Genomic DNA, 23,029 nt, shown 5'->3' on the forward strand with positions numbered 1-23,029 from the left:
GCTCCTGCGTCACACGAAGTCTTTGCGCATTCCTGCGCACATCCATAAAGATAATATCTGTAATAGAATGGAAAACTAACATGTACTGACTGTTACTCACAGATAAAAAGCTAATTGACAGACTTACACATAATGTACTATTAATCAATGGCAGAAATCTCTTAAGACTTTTTTTTTTCTCTTTGTGATATTTCAGAGCTGCGTGTTCAGAAGAGAACGAATTGTTAAATGCCACTTCCATTAAGGTAAGAACTTTTTGAACTTGAGTTAATAGAGATCTGACATTATTGGCCAATATGGCATTTGTAACATTGGCATGTTGCGATACTATTGACAGTAGTGACATTACTGGGTAATATGACATTTGACACCAACCTGGGAGCCTTGATTTTTTGTGGCATGTTAATAATTTATCTTCAGTATGAATCTACTTATTTTTATAATTCCTCTTCACCTTACAAAGTCAAGAACAAAACCTGGGTGGAGTCCATGGAAACGGATCTCGGAAACGGCTCTAACGATTTTCCGGTAAATTTGACAGTTGGTGTATATCTCTTGGGAAAATAATAAACTATTTGGAGGCGCGATGGCCGAGCGGTAAAGCGCTTGGCTTCCGAACCGGGGACAGGGGTTCGAATCCTGGTGAAGACTGGGATTTTTAATTTCGGGATCTTCGGGCGCCTCTGAGTCCACCCAGCTCTAATGGGTACCTGACATTAGTTAGGGAAAAGTAAAGGCGGTTGGTCGTTGTGCTGGCCACATGACACCCTTGTTAACCGTAGGCCACAGAAACAGATGACCTTGACATCATCTGCCCTTTAGGTCTGAAAGGGGAACTTTTTTTTTTTAATAAGCTATTTGGTTAAACTAGGAAAACTCTAGTCTGACGGCTATAATTTGTCAAATCATTTCAACAAAATTTATAATTTTATTTTGGCTAGAGGAGTTAACACTCTTTATCTGGGGCAGATTACGTCTTCGGGTATTTCCGTATGTATGTCCTGTTCTTTAAAGAGTTTGATATATTAACTCTCTCTCTCCTAATTAAAGATACTATCGTTGATTTGACCCCATTAAATTAAACTAATTTTTGTTTTTATAAACTTGTATAATTCTATACCAAAAGCAACGTTTTCTGACTACAAATAAAAATGCTATTGAAATAACAGGGAAGAATGTACAATTGTGAAAAATGAACAATTCTGTCAGAACGTGGAAAATAATTACGGAGATAAAGAGTTAATAGATCTTCAGGGACATTATGCGCACCGTCTTGTTAAGGCTGGATCTATAGGCAGGGCCGGCCTTAGATAATTGGTGGCCCTAGCTGAAGTAAATTCGGAGGCCCCAAATAAAATTGAAAATAAAAAATAAACTGCGAAAAAATTAAATTTGCGCAATTAACTTAAAACTTAGTGACTCCAACAATAGAGTGTGGATTGGTCAGTTGACCCCCTGCGATGACTTTTACCAGTTCGCCTGCGGACATTGGCTCAAGACTCAGCCCATCCCGTGGGGATATAGGCGCTGGGACCGGCTCCAGGAATGAGTGGCCACAGCTTTTATGAGTTCTGTGCGAGGCCCCCCACCAATTGGACGCCCTAGGCCCCTGCGTATGTCTAAGGCTCTCCCTCCTATAAGAAGATCGTTATCATTTATAATTTTATGACCTCTACTAGATCTTTTCATTCGCTTAACCAGGATGCAGTCTCTGGTGTGGGAGGAAAGGGGTGGGGTAAAGAAAATATTTCTTTTTTTTTTTATCTAACATTCATTAGATAAGATAAGATAAGATAATTTTTATTGATCCAATCAAACAGAAATTCCGTTTGACAACACTTGACAACCTCCAGCGTTTAATAATATTAGTTATTAAAAGCAAAATACTCTATAAGCCCTATAAGGGAGGATTTGAATTTATTATTTTAAAAAGTCTTATTTCATAGTTTTGTTTTTAAGTTAATTTGTAAAAAAAATAAATGTCGGCCTTTAAAAATTTTTAATTAAAAAACGCATGCTATGTTCACCCAAATAATCAATTTATTTCAGTAAAAAAAAATATTTTTAATACCGTCAATTATATGTATTAAAGTTCAGGAAAAGTTGAAATTCTATCTATTTGATTTATTTTTCTGTCTCTATTTATCAGCTAGATCAATAAACTTCTAAATGTAATCATGATTAACTGATCATTAGCTCGAGTGAATAGTCATTGATGCGGCTTTGACAATAGCGTTCATATTCTTTGAAAGCTGAGGGTTTGTTTCCGGAATCTGACACACAATTATTGTTGGCTTTGCCTCTTCATATCAGCCACTCAATAGCTTTGTCCAGCGTTGCATTTAACATGTGATTCAAGGCAAGATTTAGGGCAGTGCGGGCTTAAAAGTAATAGGTATATATATATATATATTTATATATATATATATTAACATAAAGATAGGATCGAGAAGGAATTTAAATATCCCTAATATGACAGGTTCAAGGCGCGGTGGTTTATTGGTAAAGCGCCCGGCTACCTAATAGAGGGGTCCTGGGTTCAAATCCTGGTAAAAGATGGGATGGAATTGCGGGATCTTTAGGGTGCCTCTGAGTCCGCTCAGCTTTTATGGATACGTGATATTATTCGGTGGCTTCGGGAGTCCCGGGTTCAATTTCTGGTGAAGTCAGGGATTTCTTATTTCGGGATTTTTAGGACGCGCCTCAGTCCTCTCAGCTCTAATGAGTACCTGACATTAGTTGGGGGGAAAAGTAATGGTGGTTGATCGTTGTGCTGGCCACATGACACCTTCGTTAGCCGTGGGCCACAGAAGTAGATGACCTGCTGTCCTATAGATAGCAAAGTCTGAAAGGACAACGTTACGTTACTTTAAATATAACAGTCTTTTAGCTTTATTACTATTCTATTAAGTGTATTGTATATCAAGGCTTTCAAAAAAAGGTTGGGGCCCCCCACAAAATCCCAAGATTTCCAATTACTTTAAACCCAGCTCGATTGTTATGTGGATGACTTATTTGTTTACAGATGGCTGAGGCTCCGTTCGGCAGATCAGAGTCGGATGATGACATCGTAGAGGATTACGACGACTCTGTCTCCTTCAAGACCCCTTGCTGTAAAGGCAGAACGCCCCTGGAAACCTTACTTCTGATCCTTCTGGTCCTCTCTTTTTCGGTCATCATTGCACTGGCCGTGGGGCTTACCAGACCTCAAATAGTACCAGGTATATTTCCTCTGTTTAGTGTATGCTTGTCAGAGAGTGTGTGTGTGTTTCTATGGTGACGGTGGAAAGAGGTTAGCGATTGGTTTTGAGTGACGCAACATAGGTGGCATTGTCGTCATTTAGTCTTAGTTAGGGGAGACGACTCCAGAACGTGAGACTAAAAGGTCGTGTAATTGTGGTGAGTTAGATTTTGTCTAAAGTCTAGTACATTTATTTTATATCAAATTGATTTTGTCCATATTACAATATAAGTTATTCTTAGTCTTGTTCACCAAGAAATTATTTGTAGTTTTATACGTTAAGATAAATTACGCCTACAACGGTTTAGTTTTCTACCAGCAGTTTGGTGCTACAAGTCAACGACCGGTAACAACAATGGTCCAACTGATGTGTGTAATATAGTAAGGTTGTAGCTGTATTCATTATTAAGTACATTGCGTTTTTTTTCATAAGTTGCAATGTTTTAAGCACTATAGTCAATGATTAGTACCTATGGGAAATGTAATTGGCATCATGGCTTTGCTCTGTGAAAAATTGTAGAGGACAAGATAACAACACTGGCAAAAGAAAACCGTCAGAGATAAAAAAAAAAAAAAGGCCAACGACAACAGCTCCATCTGGAATAATCTGCCCAGTGTGCATGCAAAAATTCGGGCTCACATAGGTCTCACCAGCCACACGAGGAGGCATAAAACCCCCGCGTTTCGTTATGGCTTATTTTGAATGCACCCTAAAATAAGGATCACATTAAAGAAAGAAACCTAATTGCGGGCTTTGCTCTAGTCAAAGACCGGATATAGAATGATTAGAGTTAGACCCTAAGCTATTTGAGACATGGGGCCCTTGGTAAGTACAAAAATTTCGCGGCAATGCCAAATATGATTTGAAAATCACTAGAGGATTAATCTTATATACAAAGTCTCTAATAGATGGTGTTATCGAAATATGCCTCGCTCTCAGGGCCGGCCTTAGGTAATTGGAGGCCCTAGGCGAAGTGAACAGGGAGGCCCTAGGCGAAGTGAATAAGGCGGCCCTGATTGAAAAACAAAATTAAGACTGAAAAAATATGCATTGAATTATAAACCGTCCTAAAACCGTAAAAATTGGTCTTCTAATATATGTCGTCTAACAAATATATCTAAACATACACCATCTATCCTAGAATCATAGTAGAGATTTAGAGCTAGGCTAAGACAACAGCAGCAGAGAAAAGGGTGAAAATGCATCTCTGCCTGGTGGTCACATATGCCCAACCTGTGACCGCAGCTGTGTATTAAGGATTGGCCTCTTTAGTCATACGAGAAGTTGTAAAGAGAAAAGATCTGCTCTCGAGACGTAAAATGCCACAGAATAGACATAGAGCCATAGAGTTCTGTCATGTTTGAGATTTGATCCATTAGTGGCAATTTTTTCAATTAACAATGTTTCGAGCCCTATGCGAGACCCCCCACCATTCGGAGGCCTTAAGCTGCGTATTTGGCCGATGTCCTGCTGCTCTGCTCTGGAAATGTCTGAGCTAGAAATAACTAGATGTACATCTTGGTGCTTTTTTGTTTTTCATTCAGATTGTGGAGGCTATTTCCCATAATTCACCATTTAGTTTCATTTGAGGTTATTGCCAAGACCTGACACGGTTGACGCACGCAAACACACACACACACAACACACACACCGTGTCTTTCCAGATTTTGAGTTTTTGCAAGTGCAGCTGTGGACTGTACAACTCTGGCCAGTAGTTCGGGTTTGATACCTTCATCTGAGACGCTAGCTCCGAGGTATCTAAAACTGACGACGCTTATCAGCTCTTCACCTCCAATACTGATGCCCCTTTTAAAGCCGTTTTGGCTATTGATTGCCAACTTTTTACCTTTACCTTTTACCTATCCCTTAGTCTGTTGGACCGTTGGGGCACCAGGGAAGATTTGTCGACCGTCCTTCTCCATTCCTCCCTTTTTTTTTTGTGCCTTGTTTAGAACCTCTCTCAATGGCAGGCCCGTCCATTCTTTAATGTTGTCCTCCCATCGCTTTTTCTGTCTGCCTCTTCTTCTTTTTCCTGGCACTGTTCCCTGAAGGAAGGTCTTTGCGAACCCCGTACATCTTGTAATGTGGCCAAAGGTTTTAAGCTTTCGTCTTTTTACAATAGTTAGCAGGTCGTCATGGGCTCCGATCGCTACAGTAACCCTGTCTCTGATTTCTTGGTTTGTGATGCGGTCTTTGAATGTGATGCCTAGGATCCTTCTGTAGCATCTCAATTCCATTGCTAGGATCCTCCTCTCAAGCTCTGCATTCAACGTCCACGACTCGCAACGTCCACGACTCGCAACGTCCACGATTGCCAACTACTATATGATAAAAGTGACAGAAAGGATAGACAGGAAGACAGTTCTTATGGTGCTGACTTCTTAAGAATTTCTACGGAAACATTTTCTCACTGCGACTAAATGGAAGACTCAGAGTGTCTAGGACAGTGAGACACACCGGGTTATGGTGAGACGCACCGGATATAGAGAAGACACACCAAGATATCACTTTGTTGTCTGACTAAGACATGCGCGCCGAGACCAAACGACGTGAACGCCGCGTGAGTCCCGGTGCTGTCAGTGACCCACTATGTCAAATACACAGCCTCGTTTTCAATGCACAACAGTTGGTCAAACCGGGAAACTATGGAGTGAGTACCCACGCAAAGGTCTGACACTCAACAACAACAAAAAAAAAACCTTTTGTAATTACCAGTGAGTGTTTTTGAAACCTAACCCCCCCCCCCTTTCTCTCTCACACACACACAGCGTATACAGTAGGCTCCCTAGAACTTTCATTAACACAAACGAACACACACATATATATAAACACATACACTCTTTTTAAGTATAGAACAGTTTTCTACAATTGTCTGCACGCACTATAGTTTACTGGTAGGGGGTGAAAAAAAAGCAAAAGTTTTGTAACAGAGAGGGGGCTATATAAGTTCTGTAACCAAGTAGGATGTTCAAATCAGTTCGGGTCCTTTCATTTGTTGGTCATCTGTTGTGCTGAACTTTCTAGAGATATGGCTGAATAAGTAGACAACAGCTGTTTAGTCCGGACAGTTGCTATAGCAACAATAAGTTGTAACTGTGTGGAAATGATATTCTTAGTCATAGTTAAATTTAGTTCTGCATCAAATATCAACAATTAGTTTTTGAAGATTTTTTTCTAATTTAAAACTGTCAATTTTTACATTTATTCTCTAGTGTAGAATTATATGTCATTCGCCTTTTATGGCAATGCTTTTATACTTTTTATCTTCAAGGACTAGTATAAAATATTGGTTTATATGCTCATGAATAGATACATAGAAAAAGTCTTAAGCTACTAGTGACAGACATTCATGTATTGCGCTGACGTATATTACTAGTCTATATAATTTGTGTATAGTATTTCCAGTAAAGTTTTCCATTAAAAATAATAATACATAAATTGATAGATTGAACCGCACAGGGGACAATAAAAATCCAACTTTTTAAAGTGATAGTGATAGCTATAGCGTAACGTAAGTTGTAGTGTTATCCGATGTAGAGTTATCAGATGTAGTGTTACCAGATGTAGAGTTACCAGATGTAGTGTTACAAGTTTAAAAATTTTTTATTTGCACTGTACATTTTTCCGGAATAAAACCAAGGCTTTACTCAGATACCAGTCACTATGTTTTTAACTGGCTTTTACATCCTGGTCTTGGCACTAATGACCTGCGGTCATTGTTTTCCGACAGCTGCTCCAAAATGTCTGTACAGTGAGCCAACAAGGTTTACATACAGTAAGTGACGTCACGCCAATATGTTTGAATGTTGGACTGATAGCTCAGGGTTGTCTCCCGAAGCCTTTCCCGTGTTTGGGTATAGCCGCAGGGCAGCGGAGGTTTGGATTCAGAGTTTTCCTTCTCCTAGACGGGTAGCCAACCAAGGCTAACGAGCCCCTCCTGCCCGAAGCTTACCGGTTTAGGCGCCAGTTGCTCGCCTTTGTCCATTCTCCTGTCTGTGGTAACGGTTCCGCCAGGCCTCAGTAACTGAGTCCACACGTGAAGGCCAGGAGTTGGACTGGTTGTTAGAGGCTATTTAAGACGCGTGCCATTGGAAGCACTTTATATGTGACGATGGGCTTAAGACCATTACCACTACGGCGTTATCAATCAAGAAGTGAAAGTAATACATTGACCGATATTTAAACATTTTAAAATCTCTTAGTAACAATTTTTTTCCCACTTTGTCTCCATTGCTCATGGTTTTTTTCCCTTGTGCTTTTTTTGCTACGTTAACCCAGTTCTTTATATTAACTTCTATCAAACGTGCATACGCATATATATTGTTGTAACTCTAGTGGCGGACTGAAAGGGTTAATGTGTGTGCGGCCTACTGATACACACGACTCAGGCCAATCACACAGGTCAACGGGTCAACGGCTGTCGATAGACAAGGGACAGTACTGCTAGTTCACGCAAGTATGACCTGTGTTGTGGTCATATGATCAAGAACCTTCACAGTCGAGAGACAGTGTGTTTACAAGGACAGTTGAGTCCAGAACAGCAAGGCATAAGGACTGTGGTACCTTTGAGTCCTCGAGAATGTAGCTGTACGAGCTAGAGAGACTTGTAGTGTTAGTTTGGCAGTTCTGTTAAGTTCAAGAAAGCATTTGAATTTGATGTAGCCAATTGTGTTGAATTGGATGTCGATGCATTTGTAAATTAAATCGCCACTTTGTTACTCGAAGCTCTTGTTGTCAAGTTCTTGTGTTAGATGTGCTGTTGTGTTGTTAAGTAGTGTTTGCAGAAGGCCTGATTGAGAAGATCGTAACAATATATATATATATATATATATATATATATATATATATATATATATATATATATATATATATATATATATATATACACACACTCATACGTACATAGGCATTTAAATATTTATATTGTTTCTTTTATTTTCTCCCTTCATATGAAAATTACTGATTTCCTCCCTTGAGATTCGGAAAGCTACTTCCTCATTATCAAGGTGGAAATCATGTCGGCTTAGAGTCCGTATCTCGGGAGTTGCTGCTCTGCGACAATTTCTCTGTGGCTGTGTTTTAGTCACAGGGTCAATTAGAGTCATACAGAAAAGTTTTTTGTTTTTTTTTCATTTTTTCCCCCTTTTTCTCTTGTTTCCTCTTCCCCCCCCCTTTTTTTTATGTTTTTAAATAGTATATTAGTCTGTAGACCACACAAGCATGTTCAATATGAACAAGGATGGTGGAGAAAAAATGTTGCTAGATTCGTAGAGCAATAACCTACATAAAATTTAAAATGAATCATTACTCTAAAGCAGTGATGCCCAACCTTATTCGCCCGGCGGGCCATTTTCATTTCCGACACTCGTGTCGCGGGCCACATCGTCGAACAGATGAAAAAATGAAATAGAGAATAATTCCATTTTAAATAGTTTTATTAGAAACCTGTAGCACTACTAGGCCAATCTACACACATAGGGCAATTACGTAAGATCGGTCTCATCCGTTTTATTACCGAAAGGTTTGTCTACTCAATGAAGTGCTTGTAAACATTGTGATCGTCCTTAACACTTCATTTCGGAAATTTGAAAAGTTTCATCAGGCATCACTCTAAATTTCTCAAACAGGGATGTTTGGCTTTGTAAGTCAATCAATTCCATTTGCAGATCTATCGGAGCAATCCTCAGTGGCAATAAAAAAAACATTTCAAAATCTGCTGCTCTGTCATTTAGATTTGCTGTTAACTGCTTTTTTACCCAGAACTAATGCTTTCACCACTGCTAGAAAGCACTTTTTTACGCATCATTTCTTATCATTTGAGCAGCTCTGTAACTTGCTTTTGCCGTGGTCTCATGTCACCCATTTCGTGTCTCTTTTGTCTCGTCAGTCGCTTTACTCATTCAACCAGGCGTAGCTTAGCGATCTTTTTCTTGACGGTTAAAACCAGCAATGCCGCCAAATTTTGTTTTTTATGTTTTGATTTGCAAATGACTTTTTGTTATAAGTTTTAAAAACAGCAACATTTCTGAATCTTGTTGGCATATTTCCCACAAAAGCAAAGATGTCTTCATTTTTTTCAGGAAGTTTCTACATTTATATTCTAGTTTTCGTTCCTATGTCTCTCCCATTTCATTAACGCTCCAATATTAAATGGTACTACCATTCTCTTTGATATCAAACGAACTTTACCAAAAACTGATGCAGAATTGATGCCCTGTGTAACACACAATATATTACACGACTAGCTCAAGACAGCAGCGGAATTATTCAAGAACCTAAAACAACTGTCAACACTGTAACCAAAAAAATAAACGTCGTGTTCATTAAAAAAAATAATATGACTTTAGAATGCCGTAGATTAGAATATGACTTTAGAATGCGTAGATTAGAATATGACTTTAGAATGCGTAGATTAGAATATGACTTTAGAATGCCGTAGATTAGAATATGACTTTAGAATGCGTAGATTAGAATATGACTTTAGAATGCGTAGATTAGAATATGACTTTAGAATGCGTAGATTAGAATATGACTTTAGAATGCCGTAGATTAGAATATGACTTTAGAATGCGTAGATTAGAATATGACTTTAGAATGCGTAGATTAGAATATGACTTTAGAATGCCGTAGATTAGAATGAAAACCATCCAAGAAAAAGTGAGAGTCCTAACGTAGGAAAAATACATTTTTCATCCTTTTTAAAAACTTTCTTCACTTTGTGCCGAGGTTTAGGCGGGCCGGATGGAAACACGTCGCGGGGCCAGGTGAGCCGTATTTTGGGCATCACTGCTATAAAGAATAATAAGTTCAGTTATGTGATATCATGTATTTTTGGTGGAGCGTCAAAATATATAAACGTTTCGGCCGCCTCAGCCGCAGTAAACGAATTTAAAAATTAACGCTTATTTCTGTTCAATATGTTTTTTAAAAAAATGGTTTAAATGTCTTTGCATACAATCTGCACAATATTGAATTATCATGAGGATGTTCAATATTAGAACAGAAAGAGACAATAATTAAGTACAATTGTAAGGGTCTACCTTTGTGTTCGTTATTTACAGTTATTCTTAGAACTGATTCTGTTGGTAGGCCATGTACAAACCATGATGTATTGTTGGTAGGGCTTTTAATTGTTGGCCTAAGATTTAGGAGTAGTTTTTATTAATGTCTCAAAAGTAAACTAACTTTAAATGAAAGCTTATTTGTTTTCAACCTGTTTTTTTTTAAATGGTTTACTTGTTTTTGCATAGAATCTGCTTAATTATTTAAAAAAATAATAATGCGTGTTTGAAAAGACAAAACTAGTATATTTTCTTTAGTGCTTTTAGTTTTTGACATCTCAACGTGACAGACAGACAGCACAAATACAACAGCGGCTCAAAATTGAAAACAAAAAAAATTTATTAAATAACATTACTGTCTTGACACTATGAAACTTTTTTTCAACTAAAACTGACGCGTCACTGTCGAAAAGGTTCACTAAAAAGGTTTGATACAAAATTTTCGTTAAAAAGGTTTTATGCACAAATTACAACCTGCACGCGGAAGCAGGGGAAACAAACCTGCTAGAAAGCTTAAATAAAAATCCCGGCTTCCTTCAGACCTGCGTGTGAAAAAGAACGATCACTCCATTTGATTTTTTTTTTTTTTTTTAAATCCCTTCTGACATCATTGACATGTACAGGAAGAGCCAGATGAGTTCTTCCCCCTTTCTTAAACCTTAATTTGAAATCAGTAAAACTTTTTTTTCTTTTTATTAAAGAACATAGAAAAGAAAATAATGGAAAAAAAATCTATTTTAATTCCCATATATTTAGGGCAGATATTATGTAATGTAGGTTAAGGATTTTTGTTTAAAAAAAGCTTATATCAAATCAGGCTGTGTGTGCCTAGTAAAAACTTGGAACATATAAATATCTTCCACACCCCTTCTCGGATCAAGTTGATGTTTTAAACGATCGTGTTTTGTACCTTACAAAGCATGAATCAATAATTAGCGTTAACAATTATTTGAGAGGACTAAACCCAACAAATTTATTCATATGCGTGAATACTGAAGGATTAGTTTCCCTTGTTGGTATCAAACAGAATAATTGATTACCAGTAATTAATGACTTATTTGTTACTTTTTTTTATTATTATTGATTCCCCTCTTTTCTATGCCAATGAATATTTGTGTGAAGTTTCAACTTGATCCTAGAATGGGTGTGAGGGAAATAACTTGTACACACTTTTTACCAGACAGACAGATAGACAGACTGACAGAGTGAGTTAATAAAAATCTTTGTAAAAAAAAAAGCAAAGTGTTCCGTTAGATACTCAAAATGTGCGAAATGTTCCGTTAGGGGAAAAGTTTGGGAAAAACTAATATATATGTGATTTACAGATAACAACACAAACATTACGATGGATGTTCGATCTAGCTGTTTTTAAGACTGAAAAGACTAGTACCAATAGTACGAATTCTCATTGCGTAATTAGGAAACAAAGCTCCACCCGGTGAATGCCGGGTTAAATTGCTTAATTATGGTGATGGCGAGTAGAGTAGCTTTGGCTTTAGTTATAAAGTGTTCTTCTGTAATGAAAGATGACTATCTTTGGTCAATTTTAGAGTGGTCGGCTGTAGAGCTACTGTTCGGTTTCAGGAAATAAAGTAAAGTAGAAAGAGGTCATTAAGACTTCGTTTGGTCAGTGAATGACTATTTGAACTCATCAGTTCAACCTTGTTTGTTTCAGTGACGCAGTATTGTCAGTCCCCAGCCTGTGTGAAGGCCGCTGGCTCTTTATTATCGAGCGTGGATTGGTCAGTTGACCCGTGCGATGACTTTTACCAGTTCGCCTGCGGACATTGGCTCAAGACTCACCCCATCCCGCGGGGATACAGGCACTGGGACCGGTTCCAGGAATTGAGTGACCACAACTTGTATGTTTTGAGTAACCTTATAGGTGAGTAGGTTTTTATGGACTTGAAATAGATGTGACTGGACAGTGGACTTTAGCCCTAAGGCCTTTGGACACTGGTCGTTATTTTTAAGTCAGATGAGTCTGGACAACAGGAATACACAAACGAAAAAGATACAGCTTAATGATGTACTGGGTACAGTGAAATGCCATTGTAGGAATGACTTAAGGAAAGGCTTCGCTTGCAACTGAAGCTGTTTAATCACATTAGCATTTTATGAAATTTAAATTATGTCATTATATTGGGAAAATTCTTTGTGCATTGTTATTCTACGTATCAACTCTGTGTTATCGAATTAGACGTTATTCTGATAATTCTAAATTGTTTTGTTTTATTGGGTTGTTATTTTTTTTTTTTGATATCATTAAAATGGACTCGCGCTAAGTAGTGCAGTGGTTCTCAAATTGTGGTCCGAGTTGAACGTAGAGGGGTCGTAGAAATTAATTACTGTTTAATATTAATATAATAATAATAATCTTTATTGTCCGTACGGAAATTTGTCTTACAATTTGTGCATTACACCAAACAAAAAACATTATAACTATAAGAAACCAAAGAGTACATTCACACCAGCATAATAACAAAACCACTCCATAAACTTACAAACAAGGCAACCATGAAAGTGCGTTCAAAAATTGTGCACTTAATAAACATTGGTGCTAGAATGCCATAATCTACGCACGTCAAAAATTCATGAACTATTCTATGACGACCTAAACCAAAAATTTGAAAACGTGCTTCGCTTGGATATTCCCGACTGGGTTTTGAACCCCTTTTAGTTCGTGGACAAACTCCGATCCCAATTATAGTGCATATTAGTAGGGCTTATTAAACTATCTACAATTTTACGTCCTGCGTTATGTGATGTTGTAATGAAGTTGCTGGCTGCTTTCACCGTGTCCTATTTGGTGGAGCGTAGATTCAGAGCCGACATGAACCTCCATCACAAATCACAAAGAAAACAACAAGAAGTTTGTGCTCATTGAGATTTGCGACTGCTGCTTACCAAGCATTGAGTAAACATAAATACACTCAAATTATCTCATCAATTAATTTTTTAAATTTAAAAAAAAAAAAAAAAGTTATATCACAATTTCAATAAACATTCAACAAATGTTGTTTTTTACATTAGTAACTTAAGTCAGACGCCCATTAGACTTTGGTCGTCTCATGAGCAGTCCTAAAAGCCCCGAATTAAATCTCAGCCATCACTGGGATTCGATCTCGAAACCCGTCGGTTAAAAGACAACCGTTTTACCTCTTGACCACCCCGCTCCTTAAACTAAAACTACCGTGAGTTGTAAAGTCCTATTAATGGTTTTGTAAGCGATGCTATTTAGCTCTAGGTCACCGAGTCACCACCTCTCTACCGACTCACATACACAAGTGTACTAACATTTCCTTTCGCTATGCCCCACGCTGAGATAACTCGTTTCATTTCTCCATCAACCCTGAGTTATCCATTCTAGTCGGTTATTTCCCCTAAACTATCCAACTGAATATATTCTCTTAAAACTGCAAAATCACACACGCACTGCCGGCGAGAATAGGACATGCTATTTATAGAGCTGCACTCAAGTCACTGGGTCACATGAGTCACTCGGTCACTTTAAGTGTCAGGATGGAACAAAATTACAATCGGATTACAAAAATACGCGGATAAAACGATTGAGTAAAAAAATATTTGATTAAAAAGATAAGAAGCTTTCGCGTCTTCGATTCCGTTCTCTATAGCCTTAAGCAAGAAAAAAAAAATAGTCACGTGAAACAGCAGTGACGCTGCCAACTTGAAGATGATAAATTCTGAAAACTTGAAGGAGATAAATGTAAATATTTAGATGTATATGCCAGTGTCCCCAATACGCTAGGACAAATTCGTACAAGTCCTCCTTCCTCCCTAGTGTCGTTATGTCACAGCCTGGTTCTTGTTGTAGGCGTGATGACGCGAACGCCTCTGTGTGTTGTAGGTGCCTCTTCTGGCACTACTATAATGTTCTTTTTGTCTTCTTTAACAAAATACTTTCACTCACGCACTAGATTTGCAGGTGCGTGAGAACACTAACATACTCTCCGACCTCAACATTTAGAATCATTAACATACACAATGGTGGCAGACACGGATTTTATTCACATATAAAATAAATCACAAAAGATATAGGCGACTTCAGCCATCACAAATTATACGTCCAAAGAAACATGTCCTGAATACAAATCAATTATAATAACTTCCATACTTGTACATAACTCTACTGTCAAAGATATCCATAACACTCCTCTCTCTACAAGAGTCCAAGATCAACTGTCCTGTCCACCTCTTGGTCATTCCCCGACCAAGAAAAATCTCGTGCGGACTGCACGGAATAGTTAAGTGACTACTAGTCACCAAATATTACAGGGGTTCTAAAACTGATATATGACACATTAGAGAATACAATGGGTTGCCTGAATCAGCCATGAAAATCCAATTATTTAGCAAGAGTTTAAGTCATTGATTAACAAGAATGACTAGATTGATACCTGAAATACGTAGGAGGTAATTATCTTCTTTTTCAAAGTAACGTCTTTAATCTATAAAAAAAAAAGTAAGATAGATCTCCTTGTCCTAGAGAGAGTCAAACCAGACGAGAGCTGGTTTCTTCAACATTAAACTCTGTATGCTTGTACGAAAAATAAAGTACTTTGCAAAGTGTAGAGAGTATCGCCTTCGCCTTCGTCTCTCCCTTAGTGTTCTACACAGTTGGGGCACAAAACAAGGTCTGCTGACAGTCTTTCTCTATTCCTGTCTTTTGTCTTTGATAGAATCTCTTTCAACGTCCATTCTTTTATGTTGTCTTCCCATCGCTTTTTTTTTGTGCCTCTTCTTTTTCCTGTTACTGTTCCCTGAAGGAATGTCTTCGCAAGTCCTGAGGACCTTATGATATGGCCAAATTGCTTTAGTTTGCTGTACTAATCTTGTCTTCAATGTTTTCGTTTGTGATGCGTTCTTTGTATGTGATATCTAGGATCTATCTGTAGTATAGAATTAAATGAAGGCACATATCTTACAAAAGTTATTTCTTACCTAGTGCCATTAGAGCATGAACTGGGTTGCCTGAATCAGCCAGGAATACCAATGACTTCGCAGTTTAAGTCCCTACAATGCATGACTACATTGACACATGACTACGTGTTGGACGTAATTATCGTCTCTTAAGAAAGAACGTCTGTAATTTATAAGATAAGATACTGATTGAACTCGTTTGAGAACCGCTCACCTTAAGCATGTCGTGGCCACTTGCTCTGGATGTCAACGTAAACGCTACAGATGCTCCCGTCATGACTTACCAAATACCATTTGTGCATTCTCCATCCGTGAGCAGTGCATCGCAGAGTTAAAAAGTGCAAGACTGCTGATCAAATGTTCCAGAAGTTGTAGAGGAGCTAGATCTCACGTATGTGTGTGTTTGTGTGAGAGATGGGGGCGGGGGGGGGCCTAATGTCAGGCTAACTTACTGAAGGTATTGGCGTAGAAAAATTCGTGATTGAATTGTCTAGATCTAACTGTTGGTCTAGATCTAACTGTTGGTCTAGATCTAAATCTAACTGTTGGTTCAGATCGAACTGGTACATCAGAGCTCTGGTGTGTTGCTATAAACAATTGTGTGATAATCATCACAAGGAAAGATAATTAAAATAAAAAAAAATGAAAGAATGTGTTTAAAAAAAAAAATCAACACATGTTCTAGTATAGCTAAGTGAATATGCTTTTTAATCGATTACAAATACTTTTTGTGCTAATAACAATTTGGATGGTAGATAAACCAATGCCAGGCATTGGAGAGATAAGTAAATTCTGAGCAACTGAATGAATAATGAGTTGAGATAATTATCTCCCTTAGATTACCGTGACGAATTAAGATCGAATTCTGGTCAACCAGTAGCTTCATTTTTTCCTCATTGGACATGTTATCAATATTCTAGGATGGTGTCAACAGCTAACAAGTGATTTGGTTACTCCTGGCAAATTTGTCAAGTCGATCTTTTACAAGAAGTTTTAAAAAACAACAACTTTGGATAGCACTGACCTATGTAAAATGCTAATTATGAATTGCTTGTACAATATGATTAAACTCTAATTTAGGCTAAATGTCCTAATATTTCGTTTAGGATTTTAATTTGAAAGTTGTTCATAATTTTCGAGAACTTAGCGTGAAATGTCAACAAATATTTAATTTTAGGACTTTTAAAAGTAAGTAAATACCTTTTAGATTTGCGATCTATGGGGCAGTGTTATGGTGTGTCTGTGTGTGTTTCTATGGTGACGGTGGGAAGAGGTTAGCAATTGGTTGTGACTGATGCAACATAGGTGGCATTGTTGCCACTTGGTCTTAGTTGGGGGGAGACGACTCCAGAACGTGAGACTTAAGGTTGTGTTATTGTAGTGAGTTGAGAAAGAGATTCAAAGAGTATTACTTAAGTCTACTATAGTTATTTTATCTCATTTCAACTTTATTTACTTATATTATTTGAAACTTTATTCGCTAAGATATATTACGGCTACAACGGTTTAGTTGTCAATCAGCAATTTGGTGTTATACAAGTCAACGACCGGTAACAACAGACAGATAATGTAAATCTCATCTGCTTCTTTGGCCCACAGTTAACGAGGGTGTCTTGTTGCCAGCACAACGACCAACCGCATTAGTCTTCCCCAACTAATGTCAGGTTAGCTTTAGAGTTGGGTACATCCTGGGAGCGGGAGGGGGGAGGGGGGAGGGGGGAGAGGCTAAAAATCCATAAATTTAAAATAACAGTCTTCACTTAGATTAAAATCCGAGACCCATCATTTCGGAAGCCTGGCGATTTTCGACTCACCATCTCGCCCCAAAAATCAAAATATTGTTACGAATCTCAACTATCCAGGCTCTCTGCAAACATCACCACACGACACAACGAACTTAAAGAAACCTCACAACTCAGGGCTCCAAAGTAACAGTAACAGTTTAATTTCAAATACATTACAAATACTGTACAGTTGGCAACAACATTACACTGACTGTCCAAAACCTAGCCTCTGCTCCGGACTGACTTCACACACCATGCCCTAACCGTTCTGACTTCGCCTCATACTGGTCACATAGCATGGTAACTTGAAGTGTCTTGACTTCTAGAATCGCATGGAACGTCGCTTGACCACTGGTTGAGCACAATGCATGACGAGTAGGACGTAAATATCTTCTTTTCTTGAAGTAACGTCTGTATTATATAAGATAAGATTCGCCATGACTTACGTGGGTAATATTTAAAACACGCGTCTTTGCCGAACTGGCGTGCATTGTGGGAAGCGTGGTCGAGAGGCCAAGTGCGCTTGAACTTGGCTTGGCTTGGCTTCCTAGAAGGGGGCTCGAGGTTTGACACCCGACTCCTAGATACCTCCTCCCCCCACTGGTCCACAAATGAGATTGGACCAAAAGCGCTCTGAGCATGCTATAAGCATGAAAGTAGCGCTATATAAAAGCTATAATAATATTGTCACTAGTCACGGTTGACCGCTCGTCTAGCGATGGCCTGGGGCGATTTGCAAAGTCTAAAAGCACACAGCACTACCCCCATCGGTCTCACCTTCAGGTTTATAACAATATAAACAATCCTTTAAAAAAAAGGTTATCTAAAGGAAAAGAACTTCGCCCGTAAACTATATGTATCAAATTATGTACAAGTTATTTCCCTTATTTCATATCAATGATATCAAACAAAATAATTAATTACCAATAATTAATTGATTAATTGGGTAATTTTTTTTTATTCATGTTTTGTTAGGTGCAATTAATGGTTTAAAGTATCAAATTGGTTGGAGAATGCGCGAAATCGGGTTAACAATTATTTAAGGAGACTAAACCCAACAAATTTAGCCATATATGTGAATACTGCCGTATTAGTTTCCCTTTTTGCTATGAAACAAAATTATGAATTACCAGTAATTGATAGTCTAATTAGTTTTTTTTCTTTTATTGACTAGTCTATGTTAATGAATAATTATGCGAGGTTTAATCCTAGAATGGGTGTGGGAGACAGTAAAGGTGGCACCTTCGTTAACCGTAGGCCACAGAAACAGATGACCTTTACATCATCTGCCCTATAGACCACAAGGTCTGAACGAAGAACTATTTTTTATATATGAATATTTGCACTATACAATTTATAATGCAGTCATAATGTCTTCTATTCACAGACTCCAGCAGTCAAAGTGATCCAAATTCTTTGCGCAACAAGCGAATTTTTATTTTACAAAGCTAAAACATTGTACACAAAAATATCTTGTAACATTTAAAATGAATAACTTATTATTTCCTATTATCTCCTATATATTCTGTAAATCCAGTGGAGGGGCAGGTTTGAATCCTGGTTAAGACTGGGGATTTTTAATTTCGGGATCCTTGGCGCCCCAGAGTCCACCCAACTCTAATGGTTACCTGGCTTTAGTTGGGGAAAGTAAATGCGGTTGGTCTTTGTGCTGGCCACACGACACCCTGCTCATTAACCGTTGTCAAAAGAAACATCATTAACATCATCTGCCTTATATATCTCAAAGTCTGAAAGGGGAACCTTACTTTTCGGAGGCGCTGTGGCTGAGCGGTAAAGCGCTTGGCTTCCGAATCGGGGGTCCCGGGTTCAAATCCTGGTGAAGACTGAGATTTTTAATTTCGATATCTTTGGGCGCCTCTGAGTCCACCCAACTGTAATAGGTACCTGACGTTAGTTTGGTAAAGTATTTGTGGTTGACCACATGGCAGTAGGCCACAGAAACAGATGACATCCTCTACTTTATATACCACAAGGAGAACCTTTTTTTTAAATGAACATTTGCACTACAAAAATTTATAATACTTCCGTAATATCTTCTATTCACAGACTCCAGCAGTCAAAGCGATCCAAGTTTTCAAAAAACTCGTCAGTTTTATCAAAGTTGTATGGGAGTCAGGCCAGAGAAGAAGAAAGAAATACTTGACCAATTCCAGGCTCTAATCGATGATAATGGAGGATGGTCCTACAGTCACAACTCTTCTCTGGACGACTGGACATTCATGGTCAGTATTGAGCTACTGTTGTTTTGAACAAAATGTGTGGCTAAAAGGCTGAGGGGGTTGAGTTTGAATCCCGACTCGAGCAGAGTTGTGTTTTCTGATCCCCTAAAGGCAACATGTAACTTTCTCCCAGATACCCCTCCCCACACTGATGCTCAAAAGAGACTGATCTGTACGACATGGCAACGAGCTATTAGTCCAAATTGCCCACAGGTTGTGACGTTGCGGGTCAGAGTTCAGGCCTTGTGTAACGATTGATCTCGGTTCATTGCGTGATTTGTTCCTGGGCCCAAAAGACCAGCTCTTATAAAGGGTATATAATTATATTAACTTCGATAATTTAAATGTTTCAAATTCTTAAAAAAATTCTACTTGAAACCATTTTAGATTTACAGTACTTAAATTATATTTCGGATTTTAATCATAAAAAAAATACATATGATACCATAAATAGTATAAATCTAATACTGTAGTAGTACATCTAACTCTTAAATTGTTAGTATATTTTTTTTTAAATTCTAACGTGTAAGATTTAAAATAATAATAATAATAAAATAATAATATTCATAATATCTGTTAATAATGTTGATAAAATTACTTTTGTATTTTGTTTTGGTTCAATTTTAAATTTTATTTCTTTTGTTTAATATTACGGAACGTATTTACTAATTGTGATGCATTAATTTATGTCATGAGTAGACTAAATTTATCACATTTGTTGGTGCGAAGACTCTGAACGGGAGACCTAAAACTAATTACGGATATTGATTATTGTTTCCGAATACAGGAATCTTGTTAGGGTTACCTGGCTCAAATGTCTACATAATAATAAGGTGTTTGATCCTAATCACTTGGAATTAACATTAGGAGACCTAAAACTAATTACGGATATTGATTATTGTTTCCGAATACAGGAATCTTGTTTGGGCTACCTGGCTCAAATGTCTACATAATAATAAGGTGTTTGATCCTAATCACTTGGAATTAACATTTAGGAAAATAATGGACTTTAGGGTAGTGAATTATCTAGTTTGATTTTCATATACCTGTATAATGCTCATGTAGTTTTTCAGAAATAGGGTGTTGGGGGTCAGGGATATCTGATATAATAATAATAATAATAATAATAATAATAATCTTTATTATCCGTAAGGAAATTTGTCTTACAATTTGTGCATTACACCAAACAAAAAACATTATAACTATAAGAAACCAAAGTGTACATTCACACCAGACGCACTCATAATTTACATGTGACAAAGTTTATACCAGATTGTTCTTATTTAATGATTTGATTGCCAGGGGAACAAAAGAGTGTTTGTGTCTGTTTGTCTTTGCTATCGGTGTCTTGTATCTCTTTTGTGATGGTAAAATCACAAAATCCTGACACAAAGGGTGATTCTTTATTTCGAGGATCTTGTTAGCTTTTTTATAGATGTTTGTCTCAAACATTGTGTTGATTGTTCTGGAGTAGAGTATACTTGTATCATTTTTCTGTCTTTAGGGGGTTCATTGGTTAGGTAGTATGTCTTTGATATTAAATAATATTTCTATTACTGTTATTATATTTTTAGGTTAATCACTTTTCAATTGTTTATGATTTAATACTTGTGAATTATGGTAACTTACAAATAAAAACATATTAAAAAAAAAAAAAAAAAAAAAAAAAAAAAAAAAAAAAAAAGCCCACAAAAGAGGCAAGATGGCCCATAAAAGAGGCATATAAAGCCCAAAAAAGAGGCAAAGAAAAGAGGCATAAAGCCCAAGGATTCCTATGATGATAAAGCTAAAACTGAATAGCGCAAATTCTGATGTTTCCTTTAAAAAAAAAAAAAAAAAAAAAATTACGGATATTGATATAGTCAATTTCCGATTGCATAATCATTACTGGAGTGTATCCTAAATAGGGTCCCACAGTCACATGTAAAAGTGTTCGAGATGAACCAAAGTCGCTGTACGACTGAAAGAGGCTAACAACAAGCATTAATGTAAATGTCACCTACATTTGATTAATTGAGACCTCAATTAATCCTCCCTAGTAAGTAGGATAAAAGAAGATCTTAACTAGGTGCCTCTAATACCTCTGTCGCCATTGAAGCTGATGCAAAACATACTGTCAGGACAACTGCGATCTACTGGACCCTGCCTTTGTTGTCCTGAGCTTGTTAAGACCATTTCTACTTGTTCCCACACCTGTGACCAAGAAAAAAACATTGGGAATATTTGACGGAATCCTAGCTAGCGAACCAGATGACCAATGATATGGATGACCAATGACATTAACTTCTCAAAATAATCCGAAGCTTGAGGATCACAGTCTCGCTCTTCCTTGTAGCTGATACTCGGAGGTTGGGTTGTAGCCCCAGACAGCCAGTCTAACTATACGTTGCAGGCGCATTGTATTCCTAATGAAGAACTTGAGTCAAACTGCAACAAAAATTTTAAAAACAAAACATTTATGTCCCTTTTAGTGACAGATATACACAGAAATCACTTCAAACTTCCTGATCGAAGATGACCACATTTCTTATATCCTATAAACTCGAAGATAACTGTAAAGTCCAATCCTCGCAATAAGAGACGACCACTTACGTGGCAAGGATAGGTTTGGTCAGTTTCAGTTATGCCAGTATCTCTTTTACAACTCTTTTGTACAACTACACGTAAAACCCCCAACTGCGACGGACTTGCTCATGGTTGCATCAGAGTCTATTCAGCCAATCCAAACAAATTATCTGCCGTAGCTTTATACATGTCTGCATCAGAAACACGCAGACATACTCAATAACAGTGTCTGCTTATGTGCTGTTTTCTTGTAGTCTACTCTCACAGAAGATACCTTATGGTTCAAAGTTCATACTTACTTACTTAACTTAACTACTAACTTACGGAGGGATCATAACATGGTATCCTCAAACACGGGCCCAAGGGGAGCCCTGCTACGCCACTGGTTTTATCCTGATGTATTACTTATTATGTAGTATTATCTAATAATAAAGCTTGTTTTCGAGTCCGAAGATTAATGAAGAATGCAGTATTATCCGTGGATATGCAGCCCTAGCAGTGACCTACATATTTTTGCCACAACCAGGGCAAGCATAACCTTTGTCCGCCGTTCGTCGATGGTTGAAATCTAGCGACTTGTTAAAAGATATTGTGATGATTTATCTAACGTAAAGCTTTTTTTCTAGGTTGGTCTCGAGAGCGTCCATCGGATGGGTGCATGGCCTCTCTTTAAACTGACTGTAGAGGTGGATGAGAGAGAGCCAACCAAACAGAATATTATCAAGGTAAAATGTTAATTGTCTTGTCTGGCGTTTCTGTTATTGACATCATTCAGTCCTGCCTGTGGGTGAATGATAGTGTCGGAGATCAAACAATGATTCAGTCCTGCCTGTGGGTGCATGATAGTGTCGGAGATCAAACAATGATTCAGTCCTGCCTGTGGGTGAATGATAGTGTGGTAGATCAAGCAATGATTCAGTCCTGTCTGTGGGTGAATGATAGTGTGGGAGATCAAGCAATGATTCAGTCCTGCCTGTGGGTGAATGATAGTGTGGGAGATCAAGCAATGATTCAGTCCTGCCTGTGGGTGAATGATAGTGTGGGAGATCAAGCAGTGATTCATCGTGCCTGTGGGTGAATGATAGTGTGGGAGATCAAGCAGTGATTCAGTCCTGCCTGTGGGTGAATGATAGTGTGGGAGATCAAGCAGTGATTCAGTCCTGCCTGTGGGTGCATGATAGTGTCGGAGATCAAAC

The 23,029-nt window shown here is 37.8% G+C and overlaps 1 protein-coding gene across 11 annotated transcripts in view; it reads left to right on the forward strand.

Annotated features, from left to right (window-relative positions):
* The window catches only part of LOC106076031 (endothelin-converting enzyme homolog), a 259,051-nt gene that overhangs the window by 210,221 nt on the left and 25,801 nt on the right, over nucleotides 1–23,029 (forward strand). For all 11 annotated transcript variants that reach the window (XM_056010793.1, XM_056010949.1, XM_056010876.1 and 8 more), the window contains 5 exons: nucleotides 197–245; nucleotides 3,026–3,221; nucleotides 11,979–12,188; nucleotides 19,096–19,271; nucleotides 22,460–22,558. In XM_056010793.1, the coding sequence (XP_055866768.1) occupies nucleotides 197–245; nucleotides 3,026–3,221; nucleotides 11,979–12,188; nucleotides 19,096–19,271; nucleotides 22,460–22,558 (730 nt within the window). The remainder of the gene's footprint in view (nucleotides 1–196; nucleotides 246–3,025; nucleotides 3,222–11,978; nucleotides 12,189–19,095; nucleotides 19,272–22,459; nucleotides 22,559–23,029) is intronic.

Source organism: Biomphalaria glabrata, chromosome 1, assembly GCF_947242115.1.
Source record: "Biomphalaria glabrata chromosome 1, xgBioGlab47.1, whole genome shotgun sequence".
In the NCBI taxonomy this organism is placed as follows: Eukaryota; Metazoa; Mollusca; class Gastropoda; family Planorbidae; genus Biomphalaria; species Biomphalaria glabrata.